Source organism: Xenopus tropicalis, chromosome 9 (genome assembly GCF_000004195.4).
Source record: "Xenopus tropicalis strain Nigerian chromosome 9, UCB_Xtro_10.0, whole genome shotgun sequence".
NCBI lineage: Eukaryota > Metazoa > Chordata > Amphibia > Anura > Pipidae > Xenopus > Xenopus tropicalis.
The window spans coordinates 46,109,878-46,128,799 of NC_030685.2; the positions used below are offsets into that span (position 1 = coordinate 46,109,878).

Consider the following 18,922-nt stretch of genomic DNA (forward strand, 5'->3'; position numbering starts at 1 on the left):
CTGTATTTGGGTTTTGGTGTGGTTCACTCCAAATAACCCACCAACATGAAATGATCTTACCCACTTATGTGAACCATTCAGGTTGTCCCTGTGATATTAAAGTGTATGTCTCACCACACTGTAGTTTAGAGTCCTTATGATATAGGTACTACAGTTTAGGCATTTACTTTCCCAGTTACATACACTTAAACACAACTAATGTGAATTTGCTTATTTTAATCATTGAGTTCTTATATGTCGTAAATCGCAGAGCCAAATCATTAAACTTAAAGGGTTTTAGTAGTTCAGGCATTGTTTGCTACAGTATCAATTAACCTTTTAACTTTATGCCAGAAACCAAAAGTACCATGGGGGGTTTTCAGTCATCCCCATTTGACCAGTTTATGACATGATTTTAGGTTTAGTAGGGAACTGGTGCTGGCAAATTGCATAAAATTAACATTGGCTAGTAGAGGAGAAACTGCTGAATGTGCTCCACAGACTGGTGTATAAATGTCAGAATTAGCAAATGGCTTACACAGAGGGAAGCCATAAAGGAACTGCTTGAGAGATCCAACAACCTCCATACTTCCCATCACTGTTATTTCTTGGTGATGATTAGGGTTGTTACCTTGATCGTATTAGAAAGACTGACATTCTTTTCCAGAAAAGGTGCCAATCCAAATATAAACTACGATGTAACAATTAACCCCATTTATTGTATGGGGTAAAATTATACATACATTTTGTATCTCAAAAACTATAGTAAAAATACAGGCAGAGGCAGAATTTCATTTTTTTTTTTTTTTTTTAATAGTTTATCCCTAAGGTGTATATTTGGCCTCACTGCAATATTAAAAGAAAATGGAAGCAGCTGTATTTGTTTTCTGTATTCCCCAAGCTTCTGTAAAAGGTGACAAATATCATGCCGATTGTGTGTAAATATTCTTTATTCTTATATCTAAATTTTTTTTGTTTTTAATAAAGATGTTTATTTTTTCTTGCAACAACAACATTGACAATTAAAACATAAACAATAATTTGCAGTCTAAACTGGAAATGTCATCCAATTTGCCATAGCTTTATTATAACAAACATTATAATAAACAGTTCTAATAATCCATCCAGGGTTTGAACTCACTGATTATTATTATTAATAGGTAATCAAGATTCTCTACCTTGTGGTACCTCAGGGAGATCCAAGGCAGAATTAGCATCTAACTAGGGAGTCCAAATGCATTCAAATTTAAAGGGAATGCCTCTTGCTATGTATGTTTCTTTGATAAGGGGTATTGTTTTATTAACAAGTGCTATCGACTCTGCTATTGTGGGTGAGATGGGACTGGCATCTCACCCACTATGAAAACTGGGGGGAACTAGGAAAAAACTATTGCTCTCATTAGGTTCCTGGAATGATTTAGTGGGGCCAATTCATCTACTAGTCCTCTAAGACATACTTCCGGAGTTTTAATCCTAGGTAGGGTAGGCTGCTCATCTAAATATTGCATAATTCCAGTCCAATAGGTGGCTATATGTGCGCAGTCCCATACCATATGGGCAAAGCCTGCAATTACATTTTAACATTTAGGACACTCTGCATTAGGTGATCTACCTATAATTTTAAGCCTGATTAGTTTAATATATCCTTGATTAAAGAATTTAATGGAGAAGGAAAGGCTAAAAGGTAAGCAATTAAGGTCACTGTGGGGTGCCAGTCACTGGGGATTTGTTGGCCCAGATGAAGGATCGTAAGTCACTATTCAATTTATCAAGGAATTTATTTGTAATGTGTACAAGGGAGTTTTGTAACGGGTAAAGAAGTTTAGTTTATACCATCTTGAAAAGATTAATTCTCCCCCTGACGGTTAAAGGTAATTTTACCCAATGCATTGCATCTTTTTTGAATAGGGTCTAAATTTATTTCACCGTATTTAGACAGATCTCTTGTTATCTCAATGCTTAAGTATTTTAATTGAGGGACCCACTGAAGGCCATGTAAAATACTTTTGTGTCCTGGTTCTGTTAATGAAAAAAGGTGACATTTTTGCCTATTTATTTTGAGACTACTATAGTCACTGAATGTTTCCAGAGGTTTTAGTGCTTGGGTGAGAAAATCGCCATGGTCCTCCAGGAATGGAATAAAATCATCAGCATGTAGTGCTATTTTTTTCCTCGACCTGACCAACTTTTAGGCCTTTGATCTGGGTCCAGACAAATGGCTTTAACAAGTGGTTCAATGACCAGTACAAAGAGAAGCTGGGACATTGGGCATCCTTTTCTGGTTCCATCATTTAGTATTTACTTGAACCTTTTTAATCCTGCCCAGAAGACGTTCCAGTTGATCATATCAAAGGATGCCAAAAATCCCAATGCTTGTGTTAGCATTTTGTACTTTGCTACGCTGGATTAAATTATATTTAATGTGCTTAGCCTTATTATATTCCACCTGTTCATGTATGAAAGACTTTGTATGTGTGGGGAGAAAAAAGGAAGTTTTCCCTGTGTTAGACTGAGCACCTGTGGACACAAACATTCATATATATGTATATGACTCCATATCCATGATTTCCTGTGCACATGATGAAACTGTTTTCTTTTTTTTTTTTTTTATAGCAAAAACTGATGCTCAAGAACAAGGATTTTGTCAAGGTGGATTTAGTATTGATTTTACTGAGGTAAGTGTTCTTTAAATGTACACATTACCTGGTTAACATATAGGTTATAGAATTGCTACTAAACCTACTGAAGAATTAAGAAAACAATAATGAAAATGTTTCAGAACAAACCTTCCTGTAATAAACCTTTCCATACAGAATTATTATACAGAATGAAAAACAGGGTTGTCTATAAAACTGTATTTTTTTTTTTTTTTGACTGATTGGCTAGAGTCCCCTGTAACCTAACTATCCCATTTTTTTTAAATATAACCATTTTTACTATTGATATACTTAACAACACTTTGGAATTTAGTTATTAAATTAAACAATATATTCCTCATTTTAAATATTTGCATTCTTGATTACTACTTTATAACACTTAATGCAGTATTTTTACAGAAGAAGGAAAGGTAAAAAATCACTGGGCTCAGCTATCCCGGGCTGGTGCAGTTTTCTCCTAACAGGAGCCCAGCCCATGGTAAAAGTTAAGTGATTACAATCACTGGGGGGTGCCTAACATTTGGCAGGCCCCACTGATTTTTACCTTTCCTTCTCTTTTAAGTCCTAAAAAAAGGCTCTCCTTTTTTCTTCATTCCCGTTAACTTCTTTATATTTGCATCACATATGATTTTTTTTTAAATGTTTTACTCAGGGAATACCTTTGAAACAGTAAAGGTTTAATATGACAACGATTTCTGTTTTGTTTTTTAACCTCATGGCCAAATCTGCCCTATCTAAGGCTAGAGTCACACCAGACAGATTCTTGACCTGCTGATAAACACAGGTTGATAATTTGCCTCTACACTCCTAACTGCTTTCTGATGTCCCTGCACCTGGAACCACTAATTTGGCTTGGGTGCAGGAACATGGAGAAGATTTTGTTGCTGAAACCCTGACACACATTTTTACACTAGCACACACTATTTTTTTAGGGGTGATTGAAGGGGGGGAGGGGTTGCACATGCACAGCGCTCTTGCAGTAAAAACACATATTGATCCATTTTGGATTTGTCAGAATGTGTACCTTCCAAAATATATATTTTTATTTTCATGTATAATTTTTTTACCTTGCAATCTTTTTTTACCTTGCAATCTAAAGTTAAAAAGTTTTTGTATTGTGTATGTTTTAATTCCATTCTTCTCTGGGTAATATCTATATATAAGTACCCTGAAACTCACTTAGATTTCTAAAATGACTTTTTTAGGATTTGCCCTGTTCCTTTAATCCTGTTTTTTATTTTTATTATTATTAGTTCCAATGTGAACCATGACTACTGAGTCTACCCCAATAATCTGTCATCTTGCCCCTTACCTGTTGAAACTTGGCACTAGGCTTGTGACAGATTATCATATTTTCCTTTCTAATAATTAATCCCCCTTTTAACACAACCTGCCTTTTCTTACTAACACCCCCAGCTGTACTAGAGGTAAGGAACTGTGTCTAAGTGTAGACATATATAATGTAGAAGTGTTAAGTACCACCCTATTTGGCCTAATTTGGAGGTAAAGAAGTGAATAGTGAAAAAAGGAAAGCATTTAAGAAACATAAGTCAGAGGGGACAGAAGCTGCATTTAATGAATATAAACACTATTAGTAATTAAGTAATTAAGTAAATTAAGTATTAAGTGTTGTAAAACAATGGGATAGGATATTTTCTATAACAACTGGAGCAACCAGATGTACAAAAAACTCCTTTATAGGTGGCACCTAACACCAGTTCAACTACACCATATCTCAGCAACATACCCCACCACGTGCTGGAGAGGATGTGACCATCAAGGGACATTGATACACATGAGGTGGCATTGCCCAAGAGTAAGCAACATATGGCAACAAGTCTTTACAGTAATAACGAAGGACCTACAAATTAACCTACCAGAAACCCCAGAAGTAGCATTGATAATGCATTTCCCGGAAACTATCTCTAACCCCCAAAGAAAACTTTTATTCCATATCCTAAATGCGACCACTACGCACATAGCAAAAGGGTTGAAAACAGGAGGCCCCTATGAAATCAAACAAATACTACAAAACATGGATGCAAGAGCCATAATGGAACAAATGGCAACATGGAATGACAACAACAAAAAGGAGCAATACGATACCGTGAAACTACAGTACCCGCCCCGCAAGATGACCAACAACAATTGCCAACCAAAATAGGAAAATACACAAGATCTAATTTTAAAACAAGGCAATAAGGCCTATAGACAATGGACTAACATGGTGTTTTCTCTTTACCCCAATTTATTCCTCCAGTTACTAATCCCTCTCTTCCTTTTCCAACCTAACTAAAACCTACCTATCAATAAATGCAAACTATACCCATACCTCTAACCTATCCCTATCTATCCCTCCTTATCAACAATATATAAATCAAAAACAGCAATATTACATGTTTTATGACTGAAACTATGTAAACTGCAAATACTGATTATGTTTACTAAAAAGAAGTTACAAAAAAAAAACCCAGCAATCCGAAAGCCAAAGGTAGAAAATGAGGAACGCATTGTGGCAGAAGCTAAAACTAACCCCAAAAAGTTTTTTTAAGTTTATTAATAGTAATAAGATGCAGGTAAAGTATGGCCCAATTGATTTATAGTAACTATATGGTTACAACGGATACAGAAAAGGCACATGTGCTAAACCAGGTCTTTTCTTCAGTGTATACAGTAGAAGAGCCAGAGTGCCAAGACCTACCCAATAGCTACATTGTTGGCTCAGCTCAAACTAGTCGGTGGTTGACGCAGGATACGGTGCATAAAGGTGCATACTCAAGATTAATGTGAACAAGACTCCAGTGCCAGATGGAATACACGGTACTGAGAAAGCAAGATTCAGTTTTACAGTGGCCTCTGTTTCTGATATTCTCAGACTCGATTTCATTGGGTATGGTACATGTGCATTGGAGGAAAGCTAATTCCCTTCATATATTTAAAAAGGGATTAAGATCTCAGCCTGGCAATTTATAGGCCAGTAAGTTAGAAGGCTTGTTAAGGGATCACATACAAAATTATGTTCTGGAGAATGGCATTATGAGCAGTAATCAGCATGGCTTTATGAAGGACAGGTCAGAAAGGTTAGAAAGCAAATAACTGCTTTCTAAACTAAGGACTGTTGGTCTTAGTGAAGTGGTTTTCACATGGATAGGAAACTGGCTACAAGATCGGCTACAGAGTATGGCTGTTAATGGTACATTCTCTACTTAGAGTAAGGTCCCTCAGGGTTCTGTTCTAGGTCCACTTTTGTTTAACATATTCATAAATGACTTAGGGGAGTGTATTATAAGTAATGTATCCGTGTTTGCAGATGACACAAAACTCTGGAGCCCAGTCTGTTCTGTCCAGGATGTGGCATCCTTGCAGCAGGATCTTAACAAACTGGCAATCTGGGCGGCTGAGTGGAAGATGAGATTTAATGTGGTTAAATGTAAGGTCATGCACCTGGGATGTAAAAATATGCAAGCCACTTATACCCTTAATGGGACTGCACTAAATCCATAATGGAGAAGAACCTTGGAGTCCTTGTAGATAGTAAACTTGGCTGTAGCAAGCAATGCCAGGCAGCAGCTGGAAGGGCAAACAAGGATTTGAGCTGTATTAAAAGGGGCATGGATTCACTGGGTTATTCTTACCCTTTACAGAGCGCTGGCAAGGCTCCATCTAAAGTTTTGGTCTCCTGTGCTCAAACGGACATTATTGAATTAGAGAGGGTCCAGAGAAGGGCAACTAAAAGGGTATGGAAAGTCTTAGTTATGAAGAAAGACTGGCCAAGTTGAGTCTGTTTACACTGGAGGAGAGGCGCTTAACCTTTTTAGTGCCACAGGACGTAGAATCTACGTCCTGGGTACTAAAGGACCTAAGTGCCACAGAACGTAGATTCTACGTCCTGGGGCACTTCCGGGTTTGGGAGCGGAGAAGCGGCTTTTCAAGCCGCTCCTTCGCTCCCTGCTCGTTCCCCAGCCTCCAGACAACAGTCAGAGGTGGGGAACGAGTGGCCCCTGGGGCGCGATCGCCCAGGGGCCACATAAGAAAAGGCAGGCACGTGAAATCCATTCCTGGATTTCACGATCGCCTTCTGCCTTTCTCTGCTCCCCCCCCTGCTGGCCCCCCTCCTTCCTGCTGCTGATACTTACTCCGGAACGGCTGCGTGTGTGTCTCCCTGCAGATCCACGATCTCCTACACAGGTAAGTGGCAAAAACACACAAAAACACACATACACACACATAATACACTAATAATACACTAATACACACTTATACTCACATTTACACACAAACACATACATTTTAGGGGAGTTGGGAGATTTCAAACATTCACAACACTTACACTTACACACACTTACTTGCATACATGCACACAAAACACATTTTACCTAATGTACACACACACTTACACACTTATGTAATTTTGTAATTTTTTTTTTTTTCTAATCGCATCGTTTTTATTCCTGCCTGAAAAAAATGTTTTATTGCCATTGCGGATAGTGTATTCGCTAACCGCACTGCGCAATATCTTTTGTGTATTATTTTGGTGTTTCTACTACATTTTCTGTGATTTTGGTGGATTTTGGGGTATTTTACTGCATGTTTAGCCATTTTATAGCATTTTCAGTTATGCATAGTTCTTGTTCGCTTGATTTTCAGAAATGTCACAAAAACCGTTCTGTTTAGCATAGCTTTGTAGTTTGTAGTAGAAAGTTTTATTTACCCATTTTTGTTTTGTCAGGATGTGTACTTTCGGAAAATATATGGTTTTCTAGGGTCTCCTTACTGTTAGGTGGTCGTATGGCACATAATACACATACCGGGTGCAAAAACTGCATGAGCCGAAGCATCTTATGTGAAAATTCATATGCACTATTTTTACTTGGGTGCCCCTGTACCCCACATAGTTTGGCAAATCTATGCATATAGGGCATCAAACTGTTCAGTAGACCCCTGGCGTTCATATTTAGAATGTTTTATGTTGATACGGTACAAAATGTGGAGGTACATAATGGGGTAAAATGCAAGCTTTGTGACAATTTTCAGAAATGTCATAAAAACCGTTCTGTTTAGCATAGCTTTGTAGTTTGGTAGTTTGTAGTAGAAAGATGTATTTACCCATTTTTGTTTTGTCAGAATGTGTGCTTTCGGAAAATATATGGTTTTCTAGGGTCTCCTTACTGTTAGGTGGTCGTATGGCACATAATACACATACCGGGTGCAAAAACTGCATGAGCCGAAGCATCTTATGTGAAAATTCATATGCACTATTTTTACTTGGGTGCCCCTGTACCCCATATAGTTTGGTAAATCTATGCATATAGGGCATCAAACTGTTCAGTAGACCCCTGGCGTTCATATTTAGAATGTTTTATGTTGATACGGTACAAAATGTGGGGGTACATAATGGGGTAAAATGCAAGCTTTGTGACAATTTTCAGAAATGTCATAAAAACCGTTCTGTTTAGCATAGCTTTGTAGCTTGGTAGTTTGTAGTAGAAAGATGTATGTACCCATTTTTGTTTTGTCAGAATGTGTACTTTCGGAAAATATATGGTTTTCTAGGGTCTCCTTACTGTTAGGTGGTCGTATGGCACATAATACACATACCGGGTGCAAAAACTGCATGAGCCGAAGCATCTTATGTGAAAATTCATATGCACTATTTTTACTTGGGTGCCCCTGTACCCCACATAGTTTGGCAAATCTATGCATATAGGGCATCAAACTGTTCAGTAGACCCCTAGCGTTCATATTTAGAATGTTTTATGTTGATACGGTACATAATGTGGGGGTACATAATGGGGTAAAATGCAAGCTTTGTGACAATTTTCAGAAATGTCATAAAAACCGTTCTGTTTAGCATAGCTTTGTAGTTTGTTAGTTTGTAGTAGAAAGATGTATTTACCCATTTTTGTTTTGTCAGAATGTGTACTTTCGGAAAATATATGGTTTTCTAGGGTCTCCTTACTGTTAGGTGGTCGTATGGCACATAATACACATACCGGGTGCAAAAACTGCATGAGCCGAAGCATCTTATGTGAAAATTCATATGCACTATTTTTACTTGGGTGCCCCTGTACCCCACATAGTTTGGTAAATCTATGCATATAGGGCATCAAACTGTTCAGTAGACCCCTGGCGTTCATATTTAGAATGTTTTATGTTGATACGGTACAAAATGTGGGGGTACATAATGGGGTAAAATGCAAGCTTTGTGACAATTTTCAGAAATGTCATAAAAACCGTTCTGTTTAGCATAGCTTTGTAGTTTGGTAGTTTGTAGTAGAAAGATGTATGTACCCATTTTTGTTTTGTCAGATTGTGTACTTTCGGAAAATATATGGTTTTCTAGGGTCTCCTTACTGTTAGGTGGTCGTATGGCACATAATACACATACCGGGTGCAAAAACTGCATGAGCCGAAGCATCTTATGTGAAAATTCATATGCACTATTTTTACTTGGGTGCCCCTGTACCCCACATAGTTTGGCAAATCTATGCATATAGGGCATCAAACTGTTCAGTAGACCCCTGGCGTTCATATTTAGAATGTTTTATGTTGATACGGTACAAAATGTGGAGGTACATAATGGGGTAAAATGCAAGCTTTGTGACAATTTTCAGAAATGTCATAAAAACCGTTCTGTTTAGCATAGCTTTGTAGTTTGGTAGTTTGTAGTAGAAAGATGTATTTACCCATTTTTGTTTTGTCAGAATGTGTGCTTTCGGAAAATATATGGTTTTCTAGGGTCTCCTTACTGTTAGGTGGTCGTATGGCACATAATACACATACCGGGTGCAAAAACTGCATGAGCCGAAGCATCTTATGTGAAAATTCATATGCACTATTTTTACTTGGGTGCCCCTGTACCCCACATAGTTTGGTAAATCTATGCATATAGGGCATCAAACTGTTCAGTAGAACCCTGGCGTTTATATTTAGAATGTTTTATGTTGATACGGTACAAAATGCGGGGGTACATAATGGGGTAAAATGCAAGCTTTGTGACAATTTTCAGAAATGTCATAAAAACCGTTCTGTTTAGCATAGCTTTGTAGTTTGGTAGTTTGTAGTAGAAAGATGTATGTACCCATTTTTGTTTTGTCAGAATGTGTACTTTCGGAAAATATATGGTTTTCTAGGGTCTCCTTACTGTTAGGGGGTCTTATGCCGCATAATGCACATGCCGGTAGCTTATATTGCAGTGTATACACTTTGTATGCATTAACTTCCTTTTGGGGTCTCTAAATGCCAGATACATCGGTGATCCTATGCACAATGGGCATCAAACTGTTCAGCGGACCCTTGGCTTTCATATTTAGGGTCTGTTCTTTTGGTACCTAATGTTATGTGGGAGATAAGGTGCTTGAAAGTGGAAGATTTGATGTGTTTTTCAGGTATTTCACCAAAACTAGCAATTTGGGAAAGCACTGCGACTCTGTAGTTTGGAGTAGAAAGACATGGGTACCAATTTTGAATTCGCCCGAATGTGTACTTTCCAAAAATATATGGTTTTGGGGGGTCAATGTATTTTTTTGTGTTTTTACCCCACAGAAAATGCAGTAAACGTGTTGAATTTTCAGTAGCTAAAGAGACCTCTGGGGCAATCTCTATGCACTGACGTCCTTATGGGGTCTCTAAATGCCAGATACAGTGCTAATCCTATGCACAATGGGCATCAAACTGTTCAGCGGACCCTTGGCTTTCATATTTTGGGTGTGTTTTCTTGGTACCTAATGTTATGTGGGAGATATGGTGCTTGAAAGTGGAAGATTTGATGTGATTTTCAGGTATTTCACCAAAACTAGCAATTTTGGGAAAGCACTGCGACTCTGAAGTTTGGAGTAGAAATACATGGGTACCAATTTTGAATTCAACCGAATGTGTACTTTCCAAAAATATATGGTTTTGGGGGGTCAATGTATTTTTTTGGGTTTTTACCCCACAGAAAATGCAGTAAACGTGTTGAATTTTCAGTAGCTAAAGAGACCTCTGGGGCAATCTCTATGCACTAACTTCCTTATGGGGTCTCTAAATGCCAGATACAGTGCTGATCCTATGCACAATGGGCATCAAACTGTTCAGCAGACCCTTGGCTTTCATATTTAGGGTGTGTTTTCTTGGTACCTAATGTTATGTGGGAGATAAGGTGCTTGAAAGTGGAAGATTTGATGTGTTTTCAGGTATTTCACCAAAACTAGCAATTTTGGGAAAGCACTGCGACTCTGTAGTTTGGAGTAGAAAGACATGGGTACCAATTTTGAATTCGCCCGAATGTGTACTTTCCAAAAATATATGGTTTTGGGGGGTCAATGTATTTTTTTGTGTTTTTACCCCACAGAAAATGCAGTAAACGTGTTGAATTTTCAGTAGCTAAAGAGACCTCTGGGGCAATCTCTATGCACTGACGTCCTTATGGGGTCTCTAAATGCCAGATACAGTGCTGATCCTATGCACAATGGGCATCAAACTGTTCAGCGGACCCTTGGCTTTCATATTTCGGGTGTGTTTTCTTGGTACCTAATGTTATGTGGGAGATAAGGTGCTTGAAAGTGGAAGATTTGATGTGTTTTTTAGGTATTTCACCAAAACTAGCAATTTTGGGAAAGCACTGCGACTCTGTAGTTTGGAGTAGAAAGACATGGGTACCAATTTTGAATTCGCCCGAATGTGTATTTTCCAAAAATATATGGTTTTGGGGGGTCAATGTATTTTTTTGTGTTTTTACCCCACAGAAAATGCAGTAAACGTGTTGAATTTTCAGTAGCTAAAGAGACCTCTGGGGCAATCTCTATGCACGGACGTCCTTATGGGGTCTCTAAATGCCAGATACAGTGCTGATCCTATGCACAATGGGCATCAAACTGTTCAGCGGACCCTTGGCTTTCATATTTCGGGTGTGTTTTCTTGGTACCTAATGTTATGTGGGAGATAAGGTGCTTGAAAGTGAAAGATTTGAGGTGATTTTCAGGTATTTCACCAAAACTAGCAATTTTGGGAAAGCACTGCGACTCTGTAGTTTGGAGTAGAAAGACATGGGTACCAATTTTGAATTCGCCCGAATGTGTACTTTGCAAAAATATATGGTTTTGGGGGGTCAATGTATTTTTTGTGTTTTTACCCCACAGAAAATGCAGTAAATGTGTTGAATTTTCAGTAGCTAAAGAGATCTCCTGGGTAATTTGTATGCACTAACTTCCTTATGGGGTCTCTAAATGCCAGATACATTAGTGATCCTATGCACAATGGGCATGAAACTGTTCAGCGGACCCTTGGCTTTCATATTTAGGGTGTGTTCTTTTGGTACCTAATGTTATGTGGGAGATAAGGTGCTTGAAAGTCGAAGATTTGATGTGTTTTTCAGGTATTTCACCAAAACTTGCAATTTTGGGAAAGCACTGCGACTCTGTAGTTTGGAGTAGAAAGACATGGGTACCAATTTTGAATTTGCCCGAATGTGTACTTTCCAAAAATATATGGTTTTGGGGGGTCAAAGTATTTTTTTGTGTTTTTACCCCACAGAAAATGCAGTAAACGTGTTGAATTTTCAGTAGCTAAAGAGACCCCTGGGGCAATCTCTATGCACTGACGTCCTTATGGGGTCTCTAAATGCCAGATACAGTGCTGATCCTATGCACAATGGGCATCAAACTGTTCAGCGGACCCTTGGCTTTCATATTTAGGGTGTGTTTTCTTTGTACCTAATGTTATGTGGGAGATATGGTGCTTGAAAGTGGAAGATTTGATGTGATTTTCAGGTATTTCACCAAAACTAGCAATTTTGGGAAAGCACTGCGACTCTGTAGTTTGGAGTAGAAAGACATGGGTACCAATTTTGAATTCGCCCGAATGTGTACTTTCCAAAAATATATGGTTTTGGGGGGTCAATGTATTTTTTTGGGTTTTTACCCCACAGAAAATGCAGTAAACGTGTTGAATTTTCAGTAGCTAGAGACCTCTGGGGCAATCTCTATGCACTGACGTCCTTATGGGGTCTCTAAATGCCAGATACAGTGCTGATCCTATGCACAATGGGCATCAAACTGTTCAGCGGACCCTTGGCTTTCATATTTAGGGTGTGTTTTCTTTGTACCTAATGTTATGTGGGAGATATGGTGCTTGAAAGTGGAAGATTTGATGTGATTTTCAGGTATTTCACCAAAACTAGCAATTTTGGGAAAGCACTGCGACTCTGTAGTTTGGAGTAGAAAGACATGGGTACCAATTTTGAATTCGCCCGAATGTGTACTTTCCAAAAATATATGGTTTTGGGGGGTCAATGTATTTTTTTGGGTTTTTACCCCACAGAAAATGCAGTAAACGTGTTGAATTTTCAGTAGCTAGAGACCTCTGGGGCAATCTCTATGCACTGACGTCCTTATGGGGTCTCTAAATGCCAGATACAGTGCTGACCCTATGCACAATGGGCATCAAACTGTTCAGCGGACCCTTGGCTTTCATATTTCTGGTGTGTTTTCTTTGTACCTAATGTTATGTGGGAGATAAGGTGCTTGAAAGTGTAAGATTTGATGTGTTTTTCAGGTATTTCACCAAAACTAGCAATTTTGGGAAAGCACTGCGACTCTGTAGTTTGGAGTAGAAAGACATGGGTACCAATTTTGAATTCGCCCGAATGTGTACTTTCCAAGAATATATGGTTTTGGGGGGTCAATGTATTTTTTTGTGTTTTTACCCCACAGAAAATGCAGTAAATGTGTTGAATTTTCAGTAGCTAAAGAGATCTCCTGGGCAATTTGTATGCACTAACTTCCTTATGGGGTCTCTAAATGCCAGATACATTGGTGATCCTATGCACAATGGGCATCAAACTGTTCAGCGGACCCTTGGCTTTCATATTTCGGGTGTGTTTTCTTGGTACCTAATGTTATGTGGGAGATAAGGTGCTTGAAAGTGGAAGATTTGATGTGATTTTTAGGTATTTCATCAAAACTGGCAATTTTGGGAAAGAATTGCGGCTCAGTAGTTTGGAGTAGAAAGACATGGGTACCAATTTTGAATTCGTCCGAATGTGTACTTTCCAAAAATATATGATTTTGGGGGGTCAATGTATTTTTTTGTGTTTTTACCCCACAGAAAATGCAGTAAATGTGTTGAATTTTCAGTAGCTAAAGAGATCTCCTGGGCAATTTGTATGTACTAACTTCCTTTTGGGGTCTCTAAATTCCAGATACATTGGTGATCCTATGCACAATGGGCATCAAACTGTTCAGTGGACCCCTGGCTTTCATATTTAGGGTGTGTTTTCTTTGTACCTAATGTTATGTGGGAGATAAGGTGCTTGAAAATGGAAGATTTGAGGTGATTTTTTAGAATTTTCATAATTTTTTATAGAAAATGCTAAATTCAGTAAAGCATTGCCGTTTGGTACTTAGGAGTTTGAAGACATAGTTACCCATTTCGGATTCGTCAGAATGTGTAGTTTTCAAAAATGTATGGTTTCCTGGGGTAAACCTAATATTCCAGGATTTTTGGCTTTGGAATGTAAAGTATGCCGTATTCTGCTGTAATGCTTTGAAAATTTAGTAATTTACTGCTGGGAGTTTTTGATCTATAGAAGTCAGAAATCTCAATAAAACTATACATATCAGGTATTGGCACGTTCGGGAGACATGAGGCTTTCCAAATCAGTTGAATTTTTGTCCATAAAATAAAATGTGTTTCTGGTATAAATCCTTATATCATGAAAAATAGCATTTTTTCTTTTTTTTTTTGTATTTCAAGCTCTAAATCTTGTTCCAGAAGTGGAAATACACAAAAACTCAGGTAGATTTGGAAAGCTCAGGTTCTCCTGAAAAAAACAATATATAGTTTGCCTACCTAAACTTAACCCTGCCCCCAGTAAAAGCCCCTACATTGAGAGAGCACAGAATGTTTACAAAACGTCTGGCACTGGGGGGAACTGAAATGACGAATTCGGCTGGCACTTAAAGGGTTAAGAGGTGACATGATAACTATGTATAAATATATAAGCGGATCATATAATAAACTCTGTAATGCTTTATTTACCAGTAGGTCCTTCCAACTGACACAAGGGCACCCAATCCGTTTAGAAGAAAGGAGGTTCCATTTAAATATTCGGAAAGGATTTTTTACTGTGAGAGCTGTGGAATTCCCTCCCTTAATCAGTTGTACTGACTGTTACATTAGCTCATTAAGGGGTTTTAAGCAAGTGAGGGAATACAGGGTTATGGGCAATAGCTTTTAATACAAGTTGATCCAGGGACTGGTCCGATTGCCATCTTGGAGTCAGGAAGGAATTTTATCCTCATCTGTGGCAAATTAGAGAGGCTTCAGATGTGGTTTTTTGCCTTCCTCTGGATCAACTAGCAGTTAGGCAGGTTACATATGGGGCATTAAGGTTGAACTGGATAGACGTATGTCTTTTTTCAACCTGACTTTCTATGTTACTATGTTATAGAGCCCTGGTAAGATCGTACCTTGAGTAGTGTCGGATTGAGCGCCAATCTACAGGAAGGATATTAATCAGCTGGAAATTGTAAAAAAAAAAAAAATAATAATATCCCACCTGCTGCTGTTAAATCTATTTGGTCCTCTGTACACCCCTATCCATTACCTCCTGAGCTGCACCAAAACCACCACCCTAGACATCACTGCTCCCCTCTACTGGATAACCAAATGCTGTTCAGTGGGTGGTGGTTGATGGCCCCCCCATTTCTAGCAATTCCCATTTCTAGCTCCCTGCCTCTGACCACTGGAGTATGTGTAGAGGAAGCTGTGTTAAAATCTGCTCCGTGCTTCTGCTTTATGATCAGTGATAGGTTTATGGCAAGAAAGAAGAATGGATAACCACACGGACATGGTTATATGTTGATAAATCGCAAAGTAGATTGAATTTATGGGTATCATGCTCTCTAATGTGAGTGTATTAGTAGCGTATTAGACTAATGCCACGCGGTGTGGATTCTTGGCCTGTGGCTATTCCGCCCCACGCTTCAAAAATCTCATTGTTGTGCCTACACCGAGAGCCATTGCTCTGAACTCTCTTTCAGCATATTGCAGATCATCTCTTGTTAAAGATATAAATCGTAGGAAATGCGCCTAATTGGGTAAAACATTTATTTAATAAATAAATAAAACAAGTACTGCAACTACAGAGTTAAAATCACTCAGACACTCAGGCAAGTAAGAGTTATAGTTTAGCAAGACCATTGTTACACTTTTATATTCTCCTCTAAATTCTTTTCCGCCCCCCACTGGGACCTTTGTAGGGAGTCAACCAGTGCACTGGTTGCACCCGTGGGGGACCGAAACGTTGAGCAAAATAAACCTTTGGAAGATTGGTTCAGCAAATCCTGAGTCCCTCTCTTTCTCCTTCTGCATCGTTTATGTTGTTTCTCAGCTCAGCACTGTTCCTAGGGAAAGATCCCTGTGACAAACTTGTGTTTGTTTTGCAAAAATATCTTAGCTGAGATATCCTGTGAGTGCCGTCACTTTTATCTTTCCTTTGTATGATTTCCTGCACGGGCACCAAGGTTAACACAACAACGCCTCAGGAGTTGAATAAGAAAATGTGCCCGCACTTGTCTCCAAATGTTCTGTCGAGGTGCACGTTCAAAAAAATGCATATCATTGGTAAGAACCAGCACTCTCAAGTGTAAAAATATCCAATGATATGTAAAATGAAGACATTTTGTTGTTTTTATACTTGAGTACTTTAGAGTGCTGGTCCTTCCCAAAATAATATATATGCAAGGAGGATCAGCACACCATATATGTGCATGGTGTTTATTTTTTTCACTGTGCATATCCAATGTTTTGGGGCTATAAAGGTGATTTATCAAGGCAAGAGAAAGATACAAACTTTAATATCCTGCATTCAAAAAAAAAAAGAAAGAGCGAAGTGCCATCAGGATTTACATAAACTGATCTACCAATGCATGCATAGCATGACATAGTTAACTAATACAAGCCTTCAATGCCAAATTAAAAAGTGTCCATATACTTTGTTCTACATTTGATCTACCAATGCAAGCACAGCATGACATAGTTAACTAAAACAAGCCTTCAATGCCAAATTAAAAAGTGTCCATATACTTTGTCATCACTAGGGGGTAGATTCATCAAAGTACGAGTTCGAATCCCGAAATGGGTAAAATTCGGATTAGATATGATAATCTCTGATGATCGGAAATTTCACGAAAACGCTTACGAAAAAATTGTAATAGTGACGATAATATTGTATTGATGATCTGAAAGTCATGAAATTTTCGTATCTGAACAATTGTAAATGGTGAGAAAAGCTTTCTGATCCTTCTGTGCATGTTTTTGGAAGCCTCCCATAGGACTCAAACCTGGCCAAACCTGGCCAAAGGAATGTCACGATAATGAAGCCTTAATGAATCCAAAACTTTCGTACTCGCTGGGACAAATATGATTGTCGCAAAGTATGAAATAGTTGCGCAAATTAACTAAAAAACAACACAGAAAATACGCACAGTGGGAAAACTTTGAAAAAATAAGAATTTTTTTGTATTCGGAAACAATCGTACTTTCATAAATGTTCCCCCTTGGTGTCATTTCACGTGCTTTGATTTTGATCAAATGTCCATGTAAAGTGCTTTCATGCCCATTTGTGAATATTGTGTGTAGAGAGTTGGCCTTTTTTACGCGACCGCGTCCTTTTTGATGCAACCACGCCCCATTTGACGCGTGACAAAAAACCATTTCCGTGCAACAAATTTTTCCATGGTGAATTTTCACAGACGTTTCACGAAACAATTTGCCATTGGCGAAATGTGGAAATTCGCTGCGAATCCATGTCTGGCGAAAAAAATCGCTCATCACTAGATATAAACAATAAGCTCCTTTACTGTTATATGTACAAGTGCAGCTTCATCAGCACCCAGCCCGGCTCCATTCCTTTAATTTCCCTCTGCACATGTTTGCAATTGAGGGGTGTGGCCTCATGACACTCCACAGCAAATCAGCCTTTACTCTGTTCTGTCACTCACACATCTCTGTGTCACTGTAGCAGACCAGGGAGCCAGAGATACTGGAGGGTGGGGGATGGGAGGTTACTTCAATAATTAGCCATAACTTTGTAACAGTGCAAAATTTTTTAAAAGCTATAAATTGTCAAAGTGTTTGCCTAGACTTTATATTTTCAATACTATAAAAACATTTTTCATGATTGAACCCCCCCCTTTTTTTTTTTGCATTTATCACTTGCCTTGCATCATTGAATATTCACAAATGGGCTTGAAAGCACTTTACATGTACCTTTGATCAAAATAAAAGCACATGTGATGACACCTAGTGATGAGAAAGTATTTGGACACAATTTTTATTTGCTTTCATTGGTTGATGACTTGATGCAAATGATAATGGCACTTAGCTCCTTTTTTTTTTTTTTTTTTTTTTTTTTAATGCTGGGTATTTGTTTGTATCTTTCACTTGCCTTGATAAATCACCTTTTATAAAGGTCCCGAAACATTAGAAAAGCACAGTGAAATAAATTAGCACTGTTCATGTATATGGTGTGCTGATCCTCCTTGCAAGTATTTATCTTTGTTGGTCAAGCACTTTTTTTTTTTTATTAGGATCAGAGTGCAGACACACATCACATCTGGACTTAAGTGTGTGCGTTTATAAGCTCCTTCAGCACTACAGAATATGTTTGCTATTTTATAATTATTTGATAATATATTTTTATATGCAACAGGGATACTTGAACTTTTTTCTAACGTTTTCTTTCCTACTATGATTTTGCTTGTGGTTTACCTACGCTTTTTTTTTTTCTTCCCATTAGGACAACAGAGTTCTTCTTGGAGGTCCTGGCAGTTTTTATTGGCAAGGTACTCAATATAAACTGTTTTTGCGTATAGTTATAGATGTGCACTACTTTTATTTTACATGTATAAGAGTATGAATATTTATGCAGACTTCTGTAATTTATTATGTTACATGTTATTTAAAGCCCCACCATCATACTTTTTATATTATAAGCCATGTGAACATAGCAGTGATGACGTTTTATAAAATCTAGTTTACGGCTGGCCTAATAGATGATTGGACAATTTTAGTACACCCTTGACAATAATGTAGATTAGTTAAAAAGTTCACACATGAAAGTATCATGATAATAATGTGTACATTTTTTTTGCATTATTTTTATGCAATAAAAACACTCGACAGCAGGTTATCAGACATTCAAAGGGTGTCATACTAAAGGTAGTTTTTATTCCTCTTCTGTGGTAAAGATTACCATACAAGTCATTAATATAAAGGTGTTCATTTTTATAGAAAAATCTAGC

General features: G+C 38.1%; 1 protein-coding gene across 2 annotated transcripts in view; it reads left to right on the top strand.

Moving 5' to 3' along the window:
* Positions 1 to 18,922, top strand: part of itgav (integrin subunit alpha V) — a 199,433-nt gene that overhangs the window by 52,072 nt on the left and 128,439 nt on the right. For both annotated transcript variants that reach the window (XM_012970033.3, NM_001123449.1), the window contains 2 exon segments: positions 2,593 to 2,654; positions 18,418 to 18,463. In XM_012970033.3, coding sequence (XP_012825487.1) covers positions 2,593 to 2,654; positions 18,418 to 18,463 — 108 coding nt within the window.